The following is a 19,545-nucleotide window of genomic DNA, read 5'->3' on the forward strand; positions in this document are numbered from 1 at the left end:
CAGCTTTTTTTTATTACAGGGGGCAGATAGCCCTCTGACCGAATACCCTGAGTTACCGTGCCGGCGAATTAAGTAATGGACACGTCGAATATATGATTTACGCACCGATACATTCTGACATAGTCTAGGCGAGTATCCCTGCAAAACCACACCGAAGAGTCACAGGCTTATAAACTGACGAACGCACGAATGAAATAGAGTCTAGACCCTAGCGGATGTGTATACCTGGCTTGTATGCTCGCCAGCACGCATATCAACGATTATTATAATCTGAATAACACACCATTGCGATACTCGTTTGTGGCGGTTTGGCGCTAGTCGATCGTTCACTAATACTTTCATGACATGGTCTGTTTCAAACAGGTAATCAGTTGTCTAGTTGTATAATCAACATCGTCCAGAAAAAAGGGATATACAGTTGAAGTAATCTAAAATACAATACGTAGCTGATATTCCGTATACGTACGTCATCAGACTAGCTTACTACAGTGAAATTTCGCACCTCCGCAATTACGTACTGTCGAGTTGAGAAATACGATTTGTGGGTAGCTACACTTTGATCCAGTTCGCTACGACAACATACCGAAGCGTTACAGAGGTGCAGGTAATGAACACAAGAGTAAAACCCATATAGGCACTGACAGAATACCGTTCCTGGAATGTAAACTCGGCAATACGCTTGTGGACTAATACTTATTTTTAATATTGGCCATACTACTGTCATGTGCGATGTTAGTCGGTCGTTGGCTAACTATTTCTTACAAGCTATCCTGTTTTCTGTCGCTGTGGTCGATGATCATCACTTAGATGTAAGGAGAGGATCACAGAGAACCAAAACATGTGGCGACGGGAAGTAAACAACGCGACAGCGAGGATGTCACGTGGACCACCACGTGTACTCACCGTTGTAGAGCAGCGCGGCGGCGGCGGCGACGGCGGAGGCGGTCGGCGGGGGGTGTCCCGAGCCGAGGCCGCCCCCGGGGGGCGGGCTGGGGGCGGTGGCGCCCGCCGTGGGGCTGGCGGGCGACCCGCCCACCACGTCGATCTCCTCGTCGTCGTCGGCCGGATCGGCGGGCGGCGGCGGCTGCGGCGGCGGCTGCAGCACGTGGCTAGCGGCCGGCTGCGGCTCTACGGCGGGCGCCCAGGCGCCGCACGCCGCCGCCTTCCACTTCTTGGCCATGAGGCAGCGCGGCATGTCGGCGGGGGCGCTGGCGGTCACGTGGCGCGCCGCGACGCCGGCGTCGCCACACCCGCTAGTGCAGGCCGTCTCTCGGCGTCCCAGGCGGCGCGGCTGCGGGGGCGGACGGTCTCGGAGGCGGCGACTCGTGTGCCGGGGGCGGACATTCCACCAGCGGCGCGGCGTCCGAGTCGAGGCGGCTGCGGCGACGCGCGCGTGGCGGACGGTGGCGGCGAGAGTGGTGTCGTAGCGAGCGGAGGAAGCGGTGGTAGCAGCGGCGGCGGCGTCAGTAGTGGTGCTATTCGTAGGAGCAGTAGCGGCAGGACGAGTGGTTGCGGAGACGAGAGACGAGAACCCCCCCAAGTAACAAACCCAGCAAAACTAAACCAAACCAACCCCTGTGCGGCTTTGCGCCTGCCCCAAACCCCGTCCGCGCCTTTTATATTTGTAGCGGCGCCGGGAGCCGGTGGTGGTGGCAGGAAACCCTCCCTGTGCGCCCCACCGCGCGGGGTAGTCGCACCGGCGGTGGGGACGGACGCCACCCCTCCCGCCGTGCGCGTGCGCCGTGGCGCCGGCGCGATGCCGCCGCAGCAGGGAGGGGGGCAGGGGGCGCGCCGTGGTGGGGGGCGGCCGCAGGACACACCCGAAAAATGAAGAGGGAACCTCCCACTCGGGCCCACCCGCAGCCGAACACGTGGCGGAAGTGCCTCCCCCACCTCGCGGGTCGCGCGGCCACGCGCTCACGCCGCGCCGCAGCGGCCGCCGCCGGCACCACCAGTCAGCTGGCACCCGCCGGCTGGCCTCCTACTGACAAACAGGCGGACATTAAAATGTTTACATCCCCAAACGTACCCTCATATCGAGCATCTTCGTAAATATGTGATATTTGTCTAACATTATTATTTTTTATTTTATTGGCTGCCACTTAGAAATTAACTTAGTTCCTAAGACAGATTGTGTTCTCACAACATTAAATTGCGCATACACATAATGTCAATCTTGAAACTTCCTGGCAGATTAAAACTGTGTGCCGGACCGAGACTCGAACTCAGGACCTTTGCCTTTCGCGGCCAAGTGCTCTACCAACTGAGCCACCCAAGCACGACTCAGGCCCCGTCCTAACAGCTTTACTTCCGCCAGGAGAGCTTCTGTAAGTTTGATAGGTAGGAGACGAGGTACTGGCGGAAGTACAGCTGTGACGACGGGGCGTGAGTCGTGCTTGGGTAGCTGAGTTGGTAGAGCACTTGCCCGCGAAAGGCAAAGGTCTCGAGTTCGAGTCTCGGTCCGACACACAGTTTGAATCTGCCAGAAAGTTTCATATCAGCGCACACTCCGCTGCAGAGTGAAAGTCTGGAATGTTAGCCTTATTTGATATCTCATGATTTCAACATAGTTTAACAACATTCCAACTTTAAGTTCAAAAAATGGTTCAAATGGCTCTGAGCACTATGGGACTCAACTGCTGTGGTTATCAGTCCCCTAGAACTTAGAACTACTTAAACCTAACTAACCTAAGGACATCACACACATCCATGCCCGAGGCAGGATTCGAACCTTCGACCGTAGCAGTCGCACGGTTCCGGACTGCGCGCCTAGAACCGCGAGACCACCGCGGCCGGCCAACTTTAAGTACTTGTAAATTTAAGACTAATTAGAAAACAGCAATGCTTACGATAAACAGTTTACGTGTGGGAGTGTAGGGTCATATCTGGCCCGAGATGGAAACCATATGAAAATTAGATGAAGTTTTGCGCAGATGTGTTGGGCAGTGTCTTTAATACACCCGTCGATCACATTACGTTCCTGTTTTCAGTTCTGAGGGCACCATCAGCACGTAAAGATGCCTAGAAAATAGTCGCTCCCACCAGCTAAGAGGGGCTCATGAGAGATTTCGTCTGATATGAAACTTCCCGACAGATTAAAACTGCATGACGGACCGAGACTTGAACTCGGGACCTTTGCCTTTGGCGGGCAAGTGCTCTACCATCTGAGCTATCCAAGCACGGTCACGACCCGTCCTCACAGTATCAGTTCCGCCAGTACCTTGTCTCCTACCTTCCAAACTTTACAGAAGCTCTACTGCGAACCTAACAGTACTAACACTCCTGGAAGAAAGGATATTGCGGAGACATGGCTTAGCCACAGCCTGTGTGACGGACCGAGACTCGAACTCGGGACCTTTACCTCTCGCGGGTAAGTGCTCTGATGTCATGCAGTCCACATAGCCTAACTGTAATGCGTTTCCTTCTGTGTGACAATTGTCGGTCGCACTCTGCAGCCGCTTTAAACGTGTTCCTGCAGCGTTTACAGTAGGAAGTCTTTGATCACCTACAGTACATTCCGTAAATGGCTCCCCGGAATTTCATCTCGGCTCGTATGAACTGGCGGCTATGAAGACAGCAATTTAGCTCAGACTACGAACTGTAGACCAGAGTAGACGAGGGTATAAAAAAGTTAATAAACGACACAACAAATTTAGATCTGTGACGAGGCAGAGCTTTATGGCTGTCAAAGAATTGTGAAACTTCATTGTAGATAGCCATCAGCTGTTTTCTTCATGCTCATTGATACCGGTTTCCATTAACATGCCGTACCAAGTGTCTAAGTCGGAGTAGGAAGTATTAGATTGGTTCAAATGGCTCTGAGCACTATGGGACTCAACATCTGTGGTGATCAGTCCCCTAGAACTTAGAACAACTTAAACTTAACTAACCTAAGGACATCACACACATCCATGCCCGAGGCAGATTCGAACGTGCGACCGTAGCGGCCACACCGGCCGGCGGAAGTATTAGAGACGTAGCTCGAAGGTGTAGGTAATTCTTGCAAATAACACTCTTATGGTGATTCCCGTTTCTCGACCGGTCGGACGTACTTTCCGAATAGCACTCGTACTAAGAACATAGAAATACAGGAAACAGTTTAGATTTATGGAATGTGATTACCGAAGCAGTCCATAAGGGAGTACCACAGAAACACATTGAACCTCTCGCTTATGGGCATCCACCAAGCAGTCCACCAACCTTGCTGCTCCGAGGACGAGTACGTCAGCAACTATTCTGCGTCTAGGTTAGGTTACTTTACACAGCCGCCTGTGCTGTACCCTATTTCTCACATTTCTCATGCAGCCTACTATTGCTATCTAATCAAGACTTGTTCTCGTGCCTACACATTTGGTCCTTATTCTATGTCTGTTTTCACCTGTGCCACTGTAGTCTCATCAGCTCCAGCTATTACTGTCGTCTGTTTTGGTAGTATTGCCTGTGGTATGATTTGCTGCCTGTACTCTTGTCACAGCAAGTACTCTTTAAGCCGCGCTCTAGATATTTTGTCCCTGCAATTGTTGAGAAAGATATTCAAGATCTTGTCTGTAATTCATAGTGTTATGTTGTTGCGTGAATGCGTCAGTTGTCTTTCCTGTGACCTACGGTCACACTAAAGAAGTGCTTTTTCTGTGTCTATCTCTCTCTCTCTCTCTCTCTCTCTCTACAGCCACAATCAGCCTCCTAAACGAGATTCAAATGGTTCAAATGGCTCTGAGCACTATGGGACTTGACATCTGTGGTCATCAGTCCCCTAGAACTTAGAACTACTTAAACCTAACATAAGGACATCACACAATCCATGCCCGAGGCAGGATTCGAACCTGCGACCGTAGCGGTCACGCGGTTCCAGACTGAAGCGCCTAGAACCGCACGACCACACCGGCCGGCTAAACGAGATTTACACACACAATTGAGTGGGTACGACCGATGGCCGGCAAATAAATGAACCGGAAGGAAGAAAAGTAATAGGTCACAATGCGTCAGAACAAAGTAACATTGGGTACGGTCCAAACAAGCGTAACAAGAAGCATGTTCAGAAAGTGGGTGTACTATATTTTCACGGTTTTTCCTAGAATAAGTGTATTTGAAAAAAAATACAGAACATTATTGATACACTTGCTGAATATTTTTCCGCTGGATCGCCAACCCGGCCAATGCATGAATGGTGATACGTGGCACAAGCTTCTTTATGCACTCCTTTGAGAACTCTCCCCCACTTTAGAACCTCTTTCGGAACCTGCACACAGAGCAATGAAATTATTTCAATGACCAAAAAACACCACCCGAAAAGCCTCCAAGAAAATGAAACAAGCGAATAAGTACAGTGCAACTTCGATAATGTTAGATAACGTGAGAGACTATATGGTCGACGATTAATTTGTTTCCTATGTTTATTGTTGTATTCAATAAACTAATGAGAAAAACGCTATGAAGTATATACTGTACCAATAAAAGTCAATTACAACTTACCATGGTATTTTCACAACAAAGGCTTCTACAATAAAACAAAGTACGCTCCCAGATAGTCATGAATGAGCAAATCGTTCCGCAATTTTGGCAGAAAAACCTTTTGTGACTATATGCAGTCCACGGTCATAGAGAACTAGCGTTACACAACTACCACAAAAGTATAAAAATGTAGCAATGTGGGTAGAAATTATCTCTGCAGAAACAGATAAAGTAGCAATAACAAGTGTTCGAGTCTGTAAGTTTTTCACTTTGAGGTCTATATGTACTGAATCGAATTAGAAAGAAAATTTATGAGGGAGAAGTTTTCTAAGGATTTCTTTGCTGTTTGTCGATCTGCCTGAGGGCAACTTTCTCAGGGTATACAGAAAGTTAAAATTTGGTCTGCAGCTTGATGCCTGCCATTGATGCCAAGCGGTTCTAGGCGCTTCAGTCCGGAACCACGCTGCTGCTTCGGTCGCAGGTTCGAATCCTGCCTCGGGCATGGATGTGTGTGATGTCCTTAAGTTACTTAGGTTTAAGTAGTTCTAAGTCTAGGGGACTGATGACCTCAGCTGTTAACTCCCATAGTGTTTAGAGCTATTTGAACCACTTATTTTTTGCGGCTTGATTTCAACCGACAGCTACCACAGTCTTCCCTCGGAAGTGTCATCACTTTCCCTCTGAGACAGCGGACAAATGTGACCTGCCCTAATCACGGTTAAGATAGATATAAGAAAAAAAATCTGATTCTGTGTCATCCCTTATGTGAGAATCATTCAGAAAATTTAATCAAAATGACGGGAAAGTGTCAAGTAAATATTGTTGTTGTTGTGGTCTTCAGTCCTGAGACTGGTTTGATGCAGCTCTCCATGCTACTCTATCCTGTGCAAGCTTCTTCATCTCCCAGTACCTACTGCAACCTACATCCTTCTGAATCTGCTTAGTGTATTGATCTCTTGGTCTCCCTCTACGATTTTTACCCTCCACGCTGCCCTCCAATGTTAAATTTGTGATCCCTTGATGCCTCAAAACATGTCCTACCAGCCGATCCCTTCTTCTAGTCAAGTTGTGCCACAAACTTCTCTTCTCCCCAATCCTATTCAATACCTCCTCATTAGTTACGTGATCTACCCACCTTATCTTCAGCATTCTTCTGTAGCACCACATTTCGAAAGCTTCTATTCTCTTCTTGTCCAAACTGGTTATCGTCCATGTTTCACTTCCATACATGGCTACACTCCATACAAATACTTTCAGAAACGACTTCATGACACTTAAATCTATACTCGATGTTAATAAATTTCTCTTCTTCAGAAACGATTTCCTTGCCATTGCCAGTCTACATTTTATATCCTCTCTACTTCGACCATCCTCAGTTATTTTGCTCCCTAAATAGCAAAACCCCTTTACTACTTTAAGTGTCTCATTTCCTAATCTAATCCCCTCAGCATCACCCGATTTAATCTGACTACATTCCATTATCCTCGTTTTGCTTTTGTTGATGTTCATCTTATATCCTCCCTTCAAGACACCATCCATTCCATTCAACTGCTCTTCCAAGTCCTTTGCTGTCTCTGACAGAATTACAATGTCATCGGCGAACCTCAAAGTTTTTACTTCTTCTCCATGAATTTTAATACCTACTCCAATTTTTTCTTTTGTTTCCTTTACTGCTTGCTCAATATACAGATTGAATAACATCGGGGAGAGGCTACAACCCTGTCTCACTCCCTTCCCAACCACTGCTTCCCTTTCATGCCCCTCGACTCTTATAACTGCCATCTGGTTTCTGTACAAATTGTAAATAGCCTTTCGCTCCCCGTATTTTACCCCTGCCACCTTCAGAATTTGAAAGAGAGTATTCCAGTTAACGTTGTCAAAAGCTTTCTCTAAGTCTACAAATGCTAGAAACGTAGGTTTGCCTTTTCTTAATCTTTCTTTTAAGATAAGTCGTAAGGTTAGTATTGCCTCACGTGTTCCAACATTTCTACGGAATCCAAACTGATCTTCCCCGAGGTCCGCTTCTACCAGTTTTTCCATTCGTCTGTAAAGAATTCGCGTTAATGTTTTGCAGCTGTGACTTATTAAACTGATAGTTCGGTAATTTTCACATCTGTCAACACCTGCTTTCTTTGGGATTGGAATTATTATATTCTTCTTGAAGTCTGTGGGTATTTCGCCTGTCTCATACATCTTGCTCACCAGATGGTAGAGTTTTGTCATGACTGGCTCTCCCAAGGCCATCAGTAGTTCTCATGGAATGTTGTCTACTCCCGGGGCCTTGTTTCGACTCAAGGTCTTTCAGTGCTCTGTCAAACTCTTCACGCAGTATCTTATCTCCCATTTCATCTGCATCTACATCCTCTTCCATTTCCATAATATTGTCCTCAAGTACATCGCCCTTGTATAAACCCTCTATATACTCCTTCCACCTTTCTGCCTTCCCTTCTTTGCTTAGAACTGGGTTTCGTCTGAGCTCTTGATATTCATACAAGTGGTTCTCTTCTGTCCAAAGGTCTCCTTAAATTTTCCTGTAGGCAGTATCTATCTTACCCCTAGTGAGATAACCCTCTACATTCTTACATCTGTCCTCTAGTCATCCCTGCTTAGCCATTTTGCACTTCCTGTCGATCTCATTTTTGAGACGTTTGTATTCCTTTTTGCCTGCTTCATTTACTGCATTTTTATATTTTCTCCTTTCATCAATTAAATTCAATATTTCTTGTGTTACCCAAGGATTTCTATTAGCCCTCGTCTTGTTACCTACTTGATCTTCTGCTGCCTTCACTACTTCATCCCTCAGAGCTACCCATTCTTCTTCTACTGTATTTCTTTCCCCCATTCCTGTCAATTGTTCCCTTATGCTCTCCCTGAAACTCTCTACAACCTCTGGTTCTTTCAGTTTATCCAGGTCCCATCTCCTTAAATTCCCACCTTTTTGCAGTTTCTTCAGTTTCAATCTGCAGCTCATAACCAATAGATTGTGGTCAGAATCCACATCTGCCCCTGGAAATGTCTTACAATTTAAAACCTGGTTCCTAAATCTCTGTCTTACCATTATATAATCTATCTGATGCCTTTTAGTATCTCCAGGATTCTTCCAAGTAAATATAGTAGGTTAATTATCTGCTATTCCAGGAACTAAGTTAAAGGTCACAGTGTTGACACATATACAATTATGGGATGTTGACACGTCTCTAGCTAGTGTAGGAAAAATGTATCTTGAGTGGCTCCTACATACTGAAACACACAAAACAGGTATGAATTTTATTTACATTTACGTACCTTGGGGTCGAAGCCAAACGGTAGCTATGAATAGTTTTGAGATTCACTGACGGCAGCCTAAGCACTATAAATTAAGATTAGGGGGAAATATTTGGGTGGCCCAACTCTTCATTAGCTGTTGTAATTATTTTCTTCTGTCTTAAATGTGCCTCAAACAGAAAACCTCCCTTAATTGACACATTTTTACAGCAGCTGTTTGTTTGTCGTTATAACCCACACTTAACCTCTGACGAAAAGAAAGTTGCTCAACTGTTTGTTAACTGCATCGATACCTCAAGACAACACAAACTACGCTGCTGCCCCGTCATAGTTGGTAATCAGATTATTTACGTTGCCTGTTGTTCGTGTATATGAATGTAAATTCTTGTTGGAACTAAATGGCTTCGGTTAAGAATAGTTGCTGTAACGCTTAATACTGATAGCTGCTTTAGTGGTAGATAAACGAAGTTCTTGGTTAACGCATGAGATAATGAACTGAACTGACAGAATATTGAATCATCAAAGACGAAACAAAGCATTTGGTGTTGTTGCCGTTCCCTCAGAATTACTGAGATCCGCGGTAGAAATTACCATGACAAACTATTCCATTGGGTACGTAAGATATGTGACCGCTGAAATCAAGAAGAACGTAATAATTAGAATACCAACGTTGGCACTTGCTGGGAGATGAGGCTATTTCAGAACCATCGGTCTAATAGGTCATAGGTGCAAAATGCTGATACTAATTATTTACAGAAGTATCGACGAACAAAAAATAAAGATATGGACGTTGGACTCCGGGATGATCAGTTTGATCCAGAAGAAATATAGGAAGATGTGAGGCAATACTGATCTCTCTTAGAAAATAGATCGAAAAACATCAAACTTAGCGATTCTACCATTCATCGATTTTGAGAACATATTTGACAATGTTCAATGTAAGAAACACTGAAATTGTAAATGTAGCTGTGATAAAATACAGGGAGCGACAGGTTATTTACAGCTTGTACAAAAAAAAAATAACAGATTGTGGTTGTAGGTCATGAAGGTTAGTAGGCAGGTTGCGAAGGCAGTGAGAAGGCATTGAGGGAGTGTTCTGCTCAACTCCCGATGTTATTCAATCTGTGCACTGAGGAACCAGTCAAGGACACGAAGTATAAATTTTGAAAGAAAATTAAAATTAAGAGACAAAAAATAAAAACCTTGAGCTTTGCCGCCAGCATTGTAATTCAGATGGTTACGGCAAAAGACTTAGACCAGTTGAACGGAATGGATGCATCAAGACAAACTATGTGACGCTGAAGGTTTTAGATTAAGAAACGGGACACTAAAATCATTGGATGAGTTTTGTTATTTAGGCAGCAAAATAAGTGAAGATCGTCAAATAGAGAGGATGGAAAAATCAGGGTGCACAGCAAGGAAACAATTTCTGTAAAGGAGAAATTAGCTTACAACCAATAAAAGTTTTAACGTTGCGAAGTCTTTCCGGAAGGTATTTGCCTGGCTTGAGATCTTGAAAGGAATTGAAACGTGGGATATAAAAAATTCAGATGAAAATAGAAGCTTCTGAAACGTGGGTCATCAGAAGAATGCTGAATATTAGAAGGGTAGATCGGATAATGAGGAGAGAAAGAAAAAAAAAACTATTATCCAAGCTAACGCAAAGTAGGAATCGTTTGAAAAGACACGTCCTGAACCATCAAGCAATCCTGATTTGGTAAAGGGTGGCGTTGAATGTGTAGGCGAGGGGGAAAGGGGTAAGAAAAATTGAGAGGTTTGAGTCCAGGAATGTCCAAGTGGATGCATATTGCTGTGGATTAGAGTAGAGAATGCATCAACAGCAACAGCATGGACATAGTTCTCTAATAGAGTGTTTTGTTCCTCCAGTCCTCTGAGTGATTTGATGCAACTCATCACGACTTCCTCTCCTGTGCCAACCTCTCCATTTGTACAAAACTTTTCAGTTATAGAGTGCATCTATTTCAACGTCTGTCTCTCCCTAGAGCTTGCGCCCTCTCCGATCTTTCTAGTATCATGGATATTTTCTCTTACTGTCTTAACATGTGTTCTGTCACCCTGTTTCAGGTAACATTTTGCACGTATTCCTTTCGACATCGTTTCTGAACAGAAGTTCCTCATTTCTTATTTTATCGGCCAATTAATTTTCATAATTCATCTGTAAAACCGTGCCTCAAACCTAACCACTCTCTTCTTTTCCCGTTTTCAAATGAAAATTGAATTGTGTCACAAATTTGTAAGAGGTGAAAATTCATGTGTAATAGTTTAAGAATAAGCCACTATCGTAGTTAGAATACGTTAAGCATTTGTCTAGTATGATAAAACATTGAGAAGCAGCCAGTGTCTCGGCTTTCATAAGTTGTTTTGCGCCTTAGTAATGAGGTACTAAACAGGAACGACTATAGAAAAACATATTATACTCTTGGGAACTTTCATACAGGACGTGGTATCTTTCAGTAGAATTCTGAATAGTGAAGGACAGGTGGCAGTGAACTGATTATTTATAAAATTGTAACACACAGAAGATGTGCAGTGACTATCATTTCGTCTGTATACCAGACGATAATATTTTTTATCCAAATCAACACGGCCGGATTTAGGCCCAAGCGACACAAGCCGCTGCTTGGGGCACCAAGATGAGAAGGATGACAGATTAAGATTTCTATACAGGACGACACACGATCAATGGCGGCCGCATGCCGCACCCCTGGCACCCAAATGCAAAATTTGTGTACCGTGCGTATCGCCTTAACCAGCGAAAATTTATACAGTTAGAATGTACGAGGGAAAAGGGAAGAGAGGGGGGCGGCGTCAAATGATAAGCCGCTTGTGCCCAAACAAAAAAAGAAAAAAAATTCTAAAACTGGCCCTGGAAATTAATACAGTAACTGTAGCAAGCGACATATTACAGTAGTGAGCAACGAATTGCTAAGAACAGCTAATCCCTTACAACAAGGAAGACTTTTCCGCATGTCTGCAACCAGCTGTGATTGTCAGCTGCTAGAACCTTTGTAACTTTCACAAGGCAGCTAACACTAATTTCAGAGCAGTTCTGACTTATACTGCATATCAACAGATGACAAAAAACTAACGTTAGTGTCACCGACTAAGTCATATTCAGCTACAAGTAGAGCACTATTTAACGTAGTAGTCAATTTTAACAATCACACTATGTTAATTCTCACATGAAGTTTCGCTAGCATGAAACAATCAGGAACTAATTGCAGAGCAAACATTGCCAAATCCGAGGCGCTCCATACAAACTTAACCCCACGCTCATCTGACAGGCACTTAAATGTGATGTGCAGAGTATCAATGTAGATGTAGATGTAGACCTCTTTTTGATATTTTTGTTTCCTCCGTGTGCAGAGTACCTCATGTTCTCACGAACATTCATCAGACTCGTTTCGCTTTCACTGACAAAGCAATAACAGCGATTATATTTTGATCTTTACGAGTAGACAACACTGTTCATTATTTTGATTATTGCAGATTGGATGGCAAATTCGTTTAATGAAGACGTATTTCATACAATAGAGACAATACTGTCAGTGTTTTGTGTTCTATTTACGAGTGCTAATGACAGCTGCTTCTCCCTTCGTGCTAGCAGAAGTACATATCAAATTTTCTCTGCACACACTGACCGGTTCCATTTCTTTGCATTTTATTCGACTTCGCTTCCTTGTTTTGAAGCTTTAAGTTGCCCTTAGCTTTCTGTATGTACCAAGTAAGAATTCTTGAGAAAAATTGTTTTTAAGTTCATTGTGATCAAATGAAGAAAAAGTGTCATCTGACAGAATTTTTACAGTACAACCAGAGGTTATGCCGGGAAACAAAAAATAGTGAAATGCTTCCTGTGAATGAGTTTGGCGGTGGAAAAGTTACAGCTTCTGCTGGAGAAAAGAGCCGTCCAAATAATTTCCCTTGCTCCTTATTTAGTTCATTTTACAACTGGTGAGTGGATATTAACCGTAACTATGCTTTAGAGCAAAATCATAGTTACAGAAATGTAAGTAAAACTCACTGGACAATGTTTCAGATATTTCGGCTGCCAGTAACGCCGTAGCAGACAGCTACGCCGCGTCTGTGGTAGACGTCCTTTCCAAGTGCTAGCCAGCTCAGCACATCAGCTAAGCGAACATATTCTACTTGTCGCTAGTCTAATGGAGAGTTGGCAACACTGCAGAGAAGGTTTCGCAACAAAGTGATCGTCGGTTTACTCCCTGGTCTGGTTCATAATTATCCTGCCAAATTCACTTGATGTTTCGTTGCTGTTTACGATCAATATTCTGACTTGTTCTAGCTTAAGGCTTAACACTGTGGTGTCAAATTTATTACTTGATTCCGGACAGGTCATTGCACACAGAATCTATAACTAATATCATATTTCACATTACTTATTATCTCTGCTTATGAAGAATACCACATTAAGAGCACACTATAGCAGCGCCAGCTCGCTAACTGGGTAGTGACGTGGCCGCTTTGTGCAGAATACGCTGCCTTTCCTCAAGGTTCTAATCTCGCTAGAGGCCTAACATTTGTTGGTTTTTTGCTTCTTCTCTTACGAATTTATAAGTTTTCAGATCGAAGACCATTAAGGAAATATTAACTGCACCATCGTAAGTCTCGATTTAAAAAAATGGTTCAAATGGCTCTGAGCACTATGGGACTCAACTGCTGTGGTCATCAGTCCCCTAGAACTTAGAACTACTTAAACCTAACTAACCTAAGGACATCACACACATCCATGCCCGAGGCACGATTCGAACCTGCGACCGTAGCAGTCGCACGGTTCCGGACTGCGCGCCTAGAACCGCGAGAGTCTCGATTTAGTACTCCACAGATCTCTAAGGGGCAATTACCTGTAACATTGAATAATTTGGTAACTGGGTACGTTTTGGTTCTACTCCCACTTCAGCGTTTGTGATAATATCGAAATGCTTCTTGAGTAGGACACAGGACTTCACGAAACACAGACCGTATGGAGATCAAATGTTTGTAATATCTTGCTAACGATATTTTGGGCGGTCCCGCCTTGCAAACATTATTCGTTTTATTAAATTAGACTTCAGTGGTAAGGGTATCCTGCTAAACTGTAATTCATCTGTGTTAGGGAGATCATTTTTATAGTGTCTCTCGTTCGTTAATGAAGTATAACAAAAACTGTAAGAAAGAAATGAATCACCAGCAATATGTGCACTTCATTCATTAACTAAATAGTCTGACGATGGTCAAGCAGTTTTTAGATTCCACACCTGTAGATGGTAACTGGTTTCGAGATAAAGACGTCATAAACCAAGTTTAAAGTGCATTTTCGTCCACAAAGAAATGTTCTCAATGGTTTCGATAAGAAGCGTGATAGACAAACGTTTGACGGCAATAAATCTGAAGAAGTGAGATAGGAGTTGTTTTCAAGTCAAACTCCTGGACAGTTTCTTTTGTGAACTCAGCAGATTGTAGACGGGCGTTCTCGTACAGTAGCAATGCTAATTGCAATTTCCGTGGTCGCTTTCCGTATGTTGCGACCACAAGGCGCATGAGTTGTTTAAAGCAAATCATAACTGCGCTGGACGAATCCCTGGGAACACTCTATGCATAACGTAACGTTTTGAAGACGCATGCTAGGCATTGCTTCAGATACTTCAAAAACTATTTTCTATTTATGTAGTTCGTGCACAAATTCAAATCTCCGTCTTACCATCCTGATTTAGTTTTTCCTTTATTTCCATAAATCGAGTAAGGCAAATGCTGTGACCTTCTCTGTGAACGAGGGAAGTCGATTTCCTTCCATAACCTTTCCAACCGTAGCTTCTCCTTTTCACTAATGACCGCTTAGCTGACGGTGTTTAATTTATGCTTTCTTTCTTTCATTTTCATCCAAGTGTCCCAAGGAGGTTAAACGGTCGCCGTTCATAGCAGCTGCTAGTAATCAGGTATTCCCCATCGATAATCCATAAAAACGCCATTCATGAAAGCCCGCTGGTTTTCTTGAATGTGGCGTATAATTCACGTCGTAGCGCTTCTACTTGATATGAGTAAACAGTTTTTTGAAGTGACTTCTTCTACGCACTTATCCCACACATGGCACGAATCTTTCTAGCTGCCTCCGCTGCCTGAAATCATCTGTTAAATCCTAAGACAGCAAAATATTGCTAATATTAGACTTTTTTTTCCATTTCATGCTCCGTTTTCTACTTCTAAACTACAGTTCTCTTAACCTTCAAATGTGTAACATTCAGAAGTCATGGCAAAAACAGTTTAGTAAAAAAGGACAACTGATAAATATATTAACAACACACCAAACAATATCTCCATGACGTTATGCACCACCCTCATTTCTTCAGGCAAATTTGGTCTTCATAAAAATCAATATTCTTCATATGAAATACTGCATGAAAAAATGTTAGTACCCCTTGACTGTACAATTATAAAAGACGAAATGCGGTTTAAGAACGTAAAGGTGAGAGTGAGCTCGAAGCTGGCATTTGCGTTTACGCTGCGCCATATTTATGAGTAGACCTTAAATGCATACATCAGCACAGAATGACAAATAGAAAGTATCACTCCCTGCAGGAATTTCCGCATCCTACCATGATGCCAGTTCGTGCAGTTGGCTGTTTTGTGATTTTATTCCATTGATTATAGAAGCGAGTCAAAAGCACGCATTGGATAGTGAAGGCAGTTAATCAAAATCGATGTGGACGAAAAAGGAAATGAATCTCCCTAGCAGGTTGTAATCAACATCCAGGGAATCTTGATAGATATACCTATGGTCCAGGATCGATTCATACAAAGAACGACCATTTTTTACAAGCACAGACAGACCATCTTCACATCTGGCAACGAAAGCTGAACGGTGTAGGGTTGTACCTTAGTTCCAAATCCACATTGAACATGACGTCCCTTCGATACTTACTGCCATTTGAGGCTTAATGAGAACCTGTTCGAATAAAAAATCAGCGTCATTGTCACGGAAGACACAAGATAGTGTTTGACTCTAAGGTTTGAGCCAGGCTGTTTCGTGTAATAATATCACGTAGTCTACATTGGTATCGATAAAGGAATGAACTTCATCTCGAGAGATGCCACAACTGTACATTTTAAGAAAAAATTAATTCTATTGTCTTAATTGTGCGACATAAGGACTGATGATCAGTTGAGATCATAGCTATTTAATTAATTACAGTTTTGGGTCATGGATGAGATAGCGAAGGAACTAATGAAACATTAACGCCATCACGCAAAAATGTCTAATATCCCAGCCAATAAATACCATACGATCATTTCATTTCATTTCATTTCATACTCAGATTTATAATAAAATCTGAGTATGTCTTTGAAGGCATTTAAGTACTCCTCAAAAGATAAATTTGCCCTGTTTCGATATAAAAGAAGGCATGAAGACCCTGTTCTGATAAGATTAAATAAATATGTAATGAAACTGATCATGTGATGATTAGGGCTGTATGTTTTGCAACCAAAGTATTCGTTTAAGATGCGAAATGTCTTTCATATGAAAGCGAAGACAGCGGTCCCCGAGCAGTTTCGTCTCCGTTTGGTTATGTCACATAACGTAACGAAACTTACATTGTCAGACAGCCATTGTAGTCAAAAGTATTGCATTAGCACCTTTTTCTACTCAAGAAAATTCACTAAAAGCTCGAAACATGTAGCTAGAATCGATAGTCCGAGTGCTCACGAACATTGATGAAGCTACATCGTTGCATTAAGACAGTTATGGTTTCTTCAATATCTCGGCAGACAAGAAGGGTTCGAATGTTATACATACTAAATAAATACTTGCTCCATTACGTATCTTGTTTCTATATTATTGTCAATTTAAGGAAACATAAAGAGAGTGTATGTCATTGTAGTCTCGATGTGGCATTGTAATTTTTTCCTGAAAAACAATGATTATTCGGGGTTCCCTTCACTGTATTTGTATATCCTAGATGTTAATCCAGGTCTGATAGGATTGCAGAACAGCGGAAGAGTGCGTCAATATAGTGTGCAATATAGAGTGCGCAGCGTCAATAATGTCGTAAGTAGACTAAGTATAATTTCCAGGACTTAAGTTCTAAGCCAACACAGGTAGCTTCTTTGCATTGGCGGGAGTCAACACTCAGTATTTCTGGCAAACTATGGGGCTGTGATTAAATTTACACCCTGCTCATCACAAGTTACAGATGTACTGGATTTTAAATATATTGTAATTAACGCTACTGATATTAATTCAAGAGAGACGACACTACTGCTCGTGTTACAGCTGGTGATAAAGTAACCGACGACGTGGCGTGTAATTGTTCCCCTGCTATTTCCAAATGAAAACTCCCGCCCTGAGCTCTGCCGTGGCATGGTTTACACCTTTTGATTAGACCACGCTAGGACGCCCCTTCATTTACGAAATGAACTCCGTAATTTCAGACATATAACGCTGTCAGACCCAGTGAGATCCGTTAACACCCACATGTGAAGTGCAAAAACTCAATTAACACCGTCGGAAAATTGCTCCATGCGCATGGAGGGAACGAATGATCCCACCACCAAAGAAGTATGTGAGGACGTACGACATAACAGTTCAACTAACAAGTGAGTTACGCCTGCGTTATAGGATTTCATTTTACCACAAATTCTACACTTCTCCGCGTATTTCTGACTGATAGGACTCACAGAAGTTAAGGAATTTTTATTCCTACAGTGTTACATCGAATAGGATCAATTCTATTCTTGTCGGTTTGGGCAGCTTAGAAATTTTTACTCGGGAGAGTGACGAAATCACTAATGACGCTGGCTATCAGGAAAATGGGATCAACATGGGAAGACAACAATCTGGTTTACCACTGCACTGTTATACGTCATCGGTACTACTATATGGAGTTGCGGGCTGGACACTCAAGGCCAAAAGGCTGCAGCTGTTTGAAATAAAGTTTGTGCTGCTTCATGTTAAAAACCTCATGACTGGATTACGTACCAATGAAGAAGCTGGTACAGTGGTGGAAACATTTATTGCATCACCTCTTACAATTGACAATTTTTGTTACAATCGTGTAACACTGTTTTCTACCGTAGGGCACCATTACACCAAAAATATTTCGCCACAGTGGAAGAATAAAAATCGAAAACGGACGATAATGTAAAGAATATCTTGCAAATCATGTGAACAGCCGTCTGATGATGAACTTGCCAGTTCTAAACCGGTAACGGCGCTATTTACCTAAATAAATAGCATTATTAATAGTGGCTGGTTGCTGTAGTCTTCTTTGTAAGAATTAACCTACATTAATTGTACACAGCCACGGTCTCACTATGTCAGTTTTAGACAAAATAGCATTATACATTCAATTTAATTGGTGCGACTACTTCTTACAACGAAAAAATGCAAGCCTATCTGCAACGATGTGTGTTTGCTGCTCCTAATGTGTTGAGAGCAAACTGTGGGTTTCAGACAAATCTAAACAGGTTTATCGAGGGGACGTAATTTTTGTAGAACAACCAGTATTCTGGGGTTAATAAATGGCAGAAAAGCACTCGGTTTAGCAACGTCAGTTATGCTACTCGCCTGGAAGTGGAGCTGCTATAGTCTGTAGTATGATACCCAGTCTTCATCGTCTGGATGAAATGGCGGTAATGTTGGTGTTGGATGCTGTTCTGGCTTGATAAGGTGTTGTAGTGTAAGCCTCCGGTATTACATAATTTCAGCTCCATTTCAAATTGCCGCTGTTGCTATCACATTTTAATAACCTCATCTGTTTTCTTCACACATGCACACTCAAGAGTTCAGCTGTGTGTGAACTCCTAAGGGACCAAACTGCTGAGGTCATCGGTCCCTAGACTTATACACTACATAAACTAACTTATGCTAAGAACAACGCGCACACCCATACCCGAGCCCGCATCTCGTGGTCGTGCGGTAGCGTTCTCGCTTCCCACGCTCGGGTTCCCGGGTTCGATTCCCGGCGGGGTCAGGAATTTTCTCTGCCTCGTGATGGCTGGGTGTTGTGTGCTGTCCTTAGGTTAGTTAGGTTTAAGTAGTTCTAAGTTCTAGGGGACTTATGACCACAGCAGTTGAGTCCCATAGTGCTCAGAGCCATTTTGAAGCCATACCCGAGGGAGGACTCGAAGTGGCGGAGCCGTTGTAGGCGTTACAGTCTGGAACCGCGCGACCGCTACGGTCGCAGGTTCGAATCCTGCCTCCGGCATGGATGTGTGTGATGTCCTTAGGTTAGTTAGGTTTAAGTAGTTCTAGGTTCTAGGGGACTGATGACCTCACAAGTTAAGACCCATAGTGCTCAGAGCCATTTAAACCATTTTTTGGAAGACTCGAACCTCCGGCGGGAGGGGCCGCACAGTCCGTGACATTGCGCCTCAAACCGCACGGCCATTCCTCGCAAACACACACATTCAAAATTCTACTCCTCGTCGTCAATATTACTCCCACTGTGGTTCGACTGTCTCATTCTCCATCCCCCTCTCTCTTTTTTCTCAGTCATCAGTTTTTTCACTGCCACAAATTCTTCTCCTATGCAAACCTTTTCGTCTCATAGTAGCACTTGCAACCTACGTCCTCAATTACTTGCTGTATGTATTCCAATCTATGTCTTTCTATAAGTTTTTACCCTCTACAGCTCCCTCTAGAGCCATGGAAGTTATTATCTCCTATCTTAACAGATGTTCTGTCATCCTGTACCTTCTGCTTGTCACTGTTTTCCGTATATTCCTTTCCTTGCCGATTCTTCGGAGAACCTCCTCATTCGTTACCTTCTCAGCCCACCTAATTTTCAACATTCTTGTGTATCACCAAATCTCAAATGT

The 19,545-nt window shown here is 43.2% G+C and overlaps 1 protein-coding gene across 1 annotated transcript in view; it reads left to right on the plus strand.

Annotated features, from left to right (window-relative positions):
• The first annotated feature begins 1,827 nt into the window (after positions 1–1,827).
• LOC126217302 (atherin-like) overlaps positions 1,828–19,545 on the plus strand; it is a 135,672-nt gene continuing 117,954 nt past the window's right edge. The window contains exon 1 of the mRNA XM_049942110.1: positions 1,828–1,954. Within this exon, the coding sequence (XP_049798067.1) occupies positions 1,828–1,954 (127 nt within the window). The remainder of the gene's footprint in view (positions 1,955–19,545) is intronic.

This window comes from Schistocerca nitens, chromosome 1, assembly GCF_023898315.1.
Source record: "Schistocerca nitens isolate TAMUIC-IGC-003100 chromosome 1, iqSchNite1.1, whole genome shotgun sequence".
NCBI lineage: Eukaryota > Metazoa > Arthropoda > Insecta > Orthoptera > Acrididae > Schistocerca > Schistocerca nitens.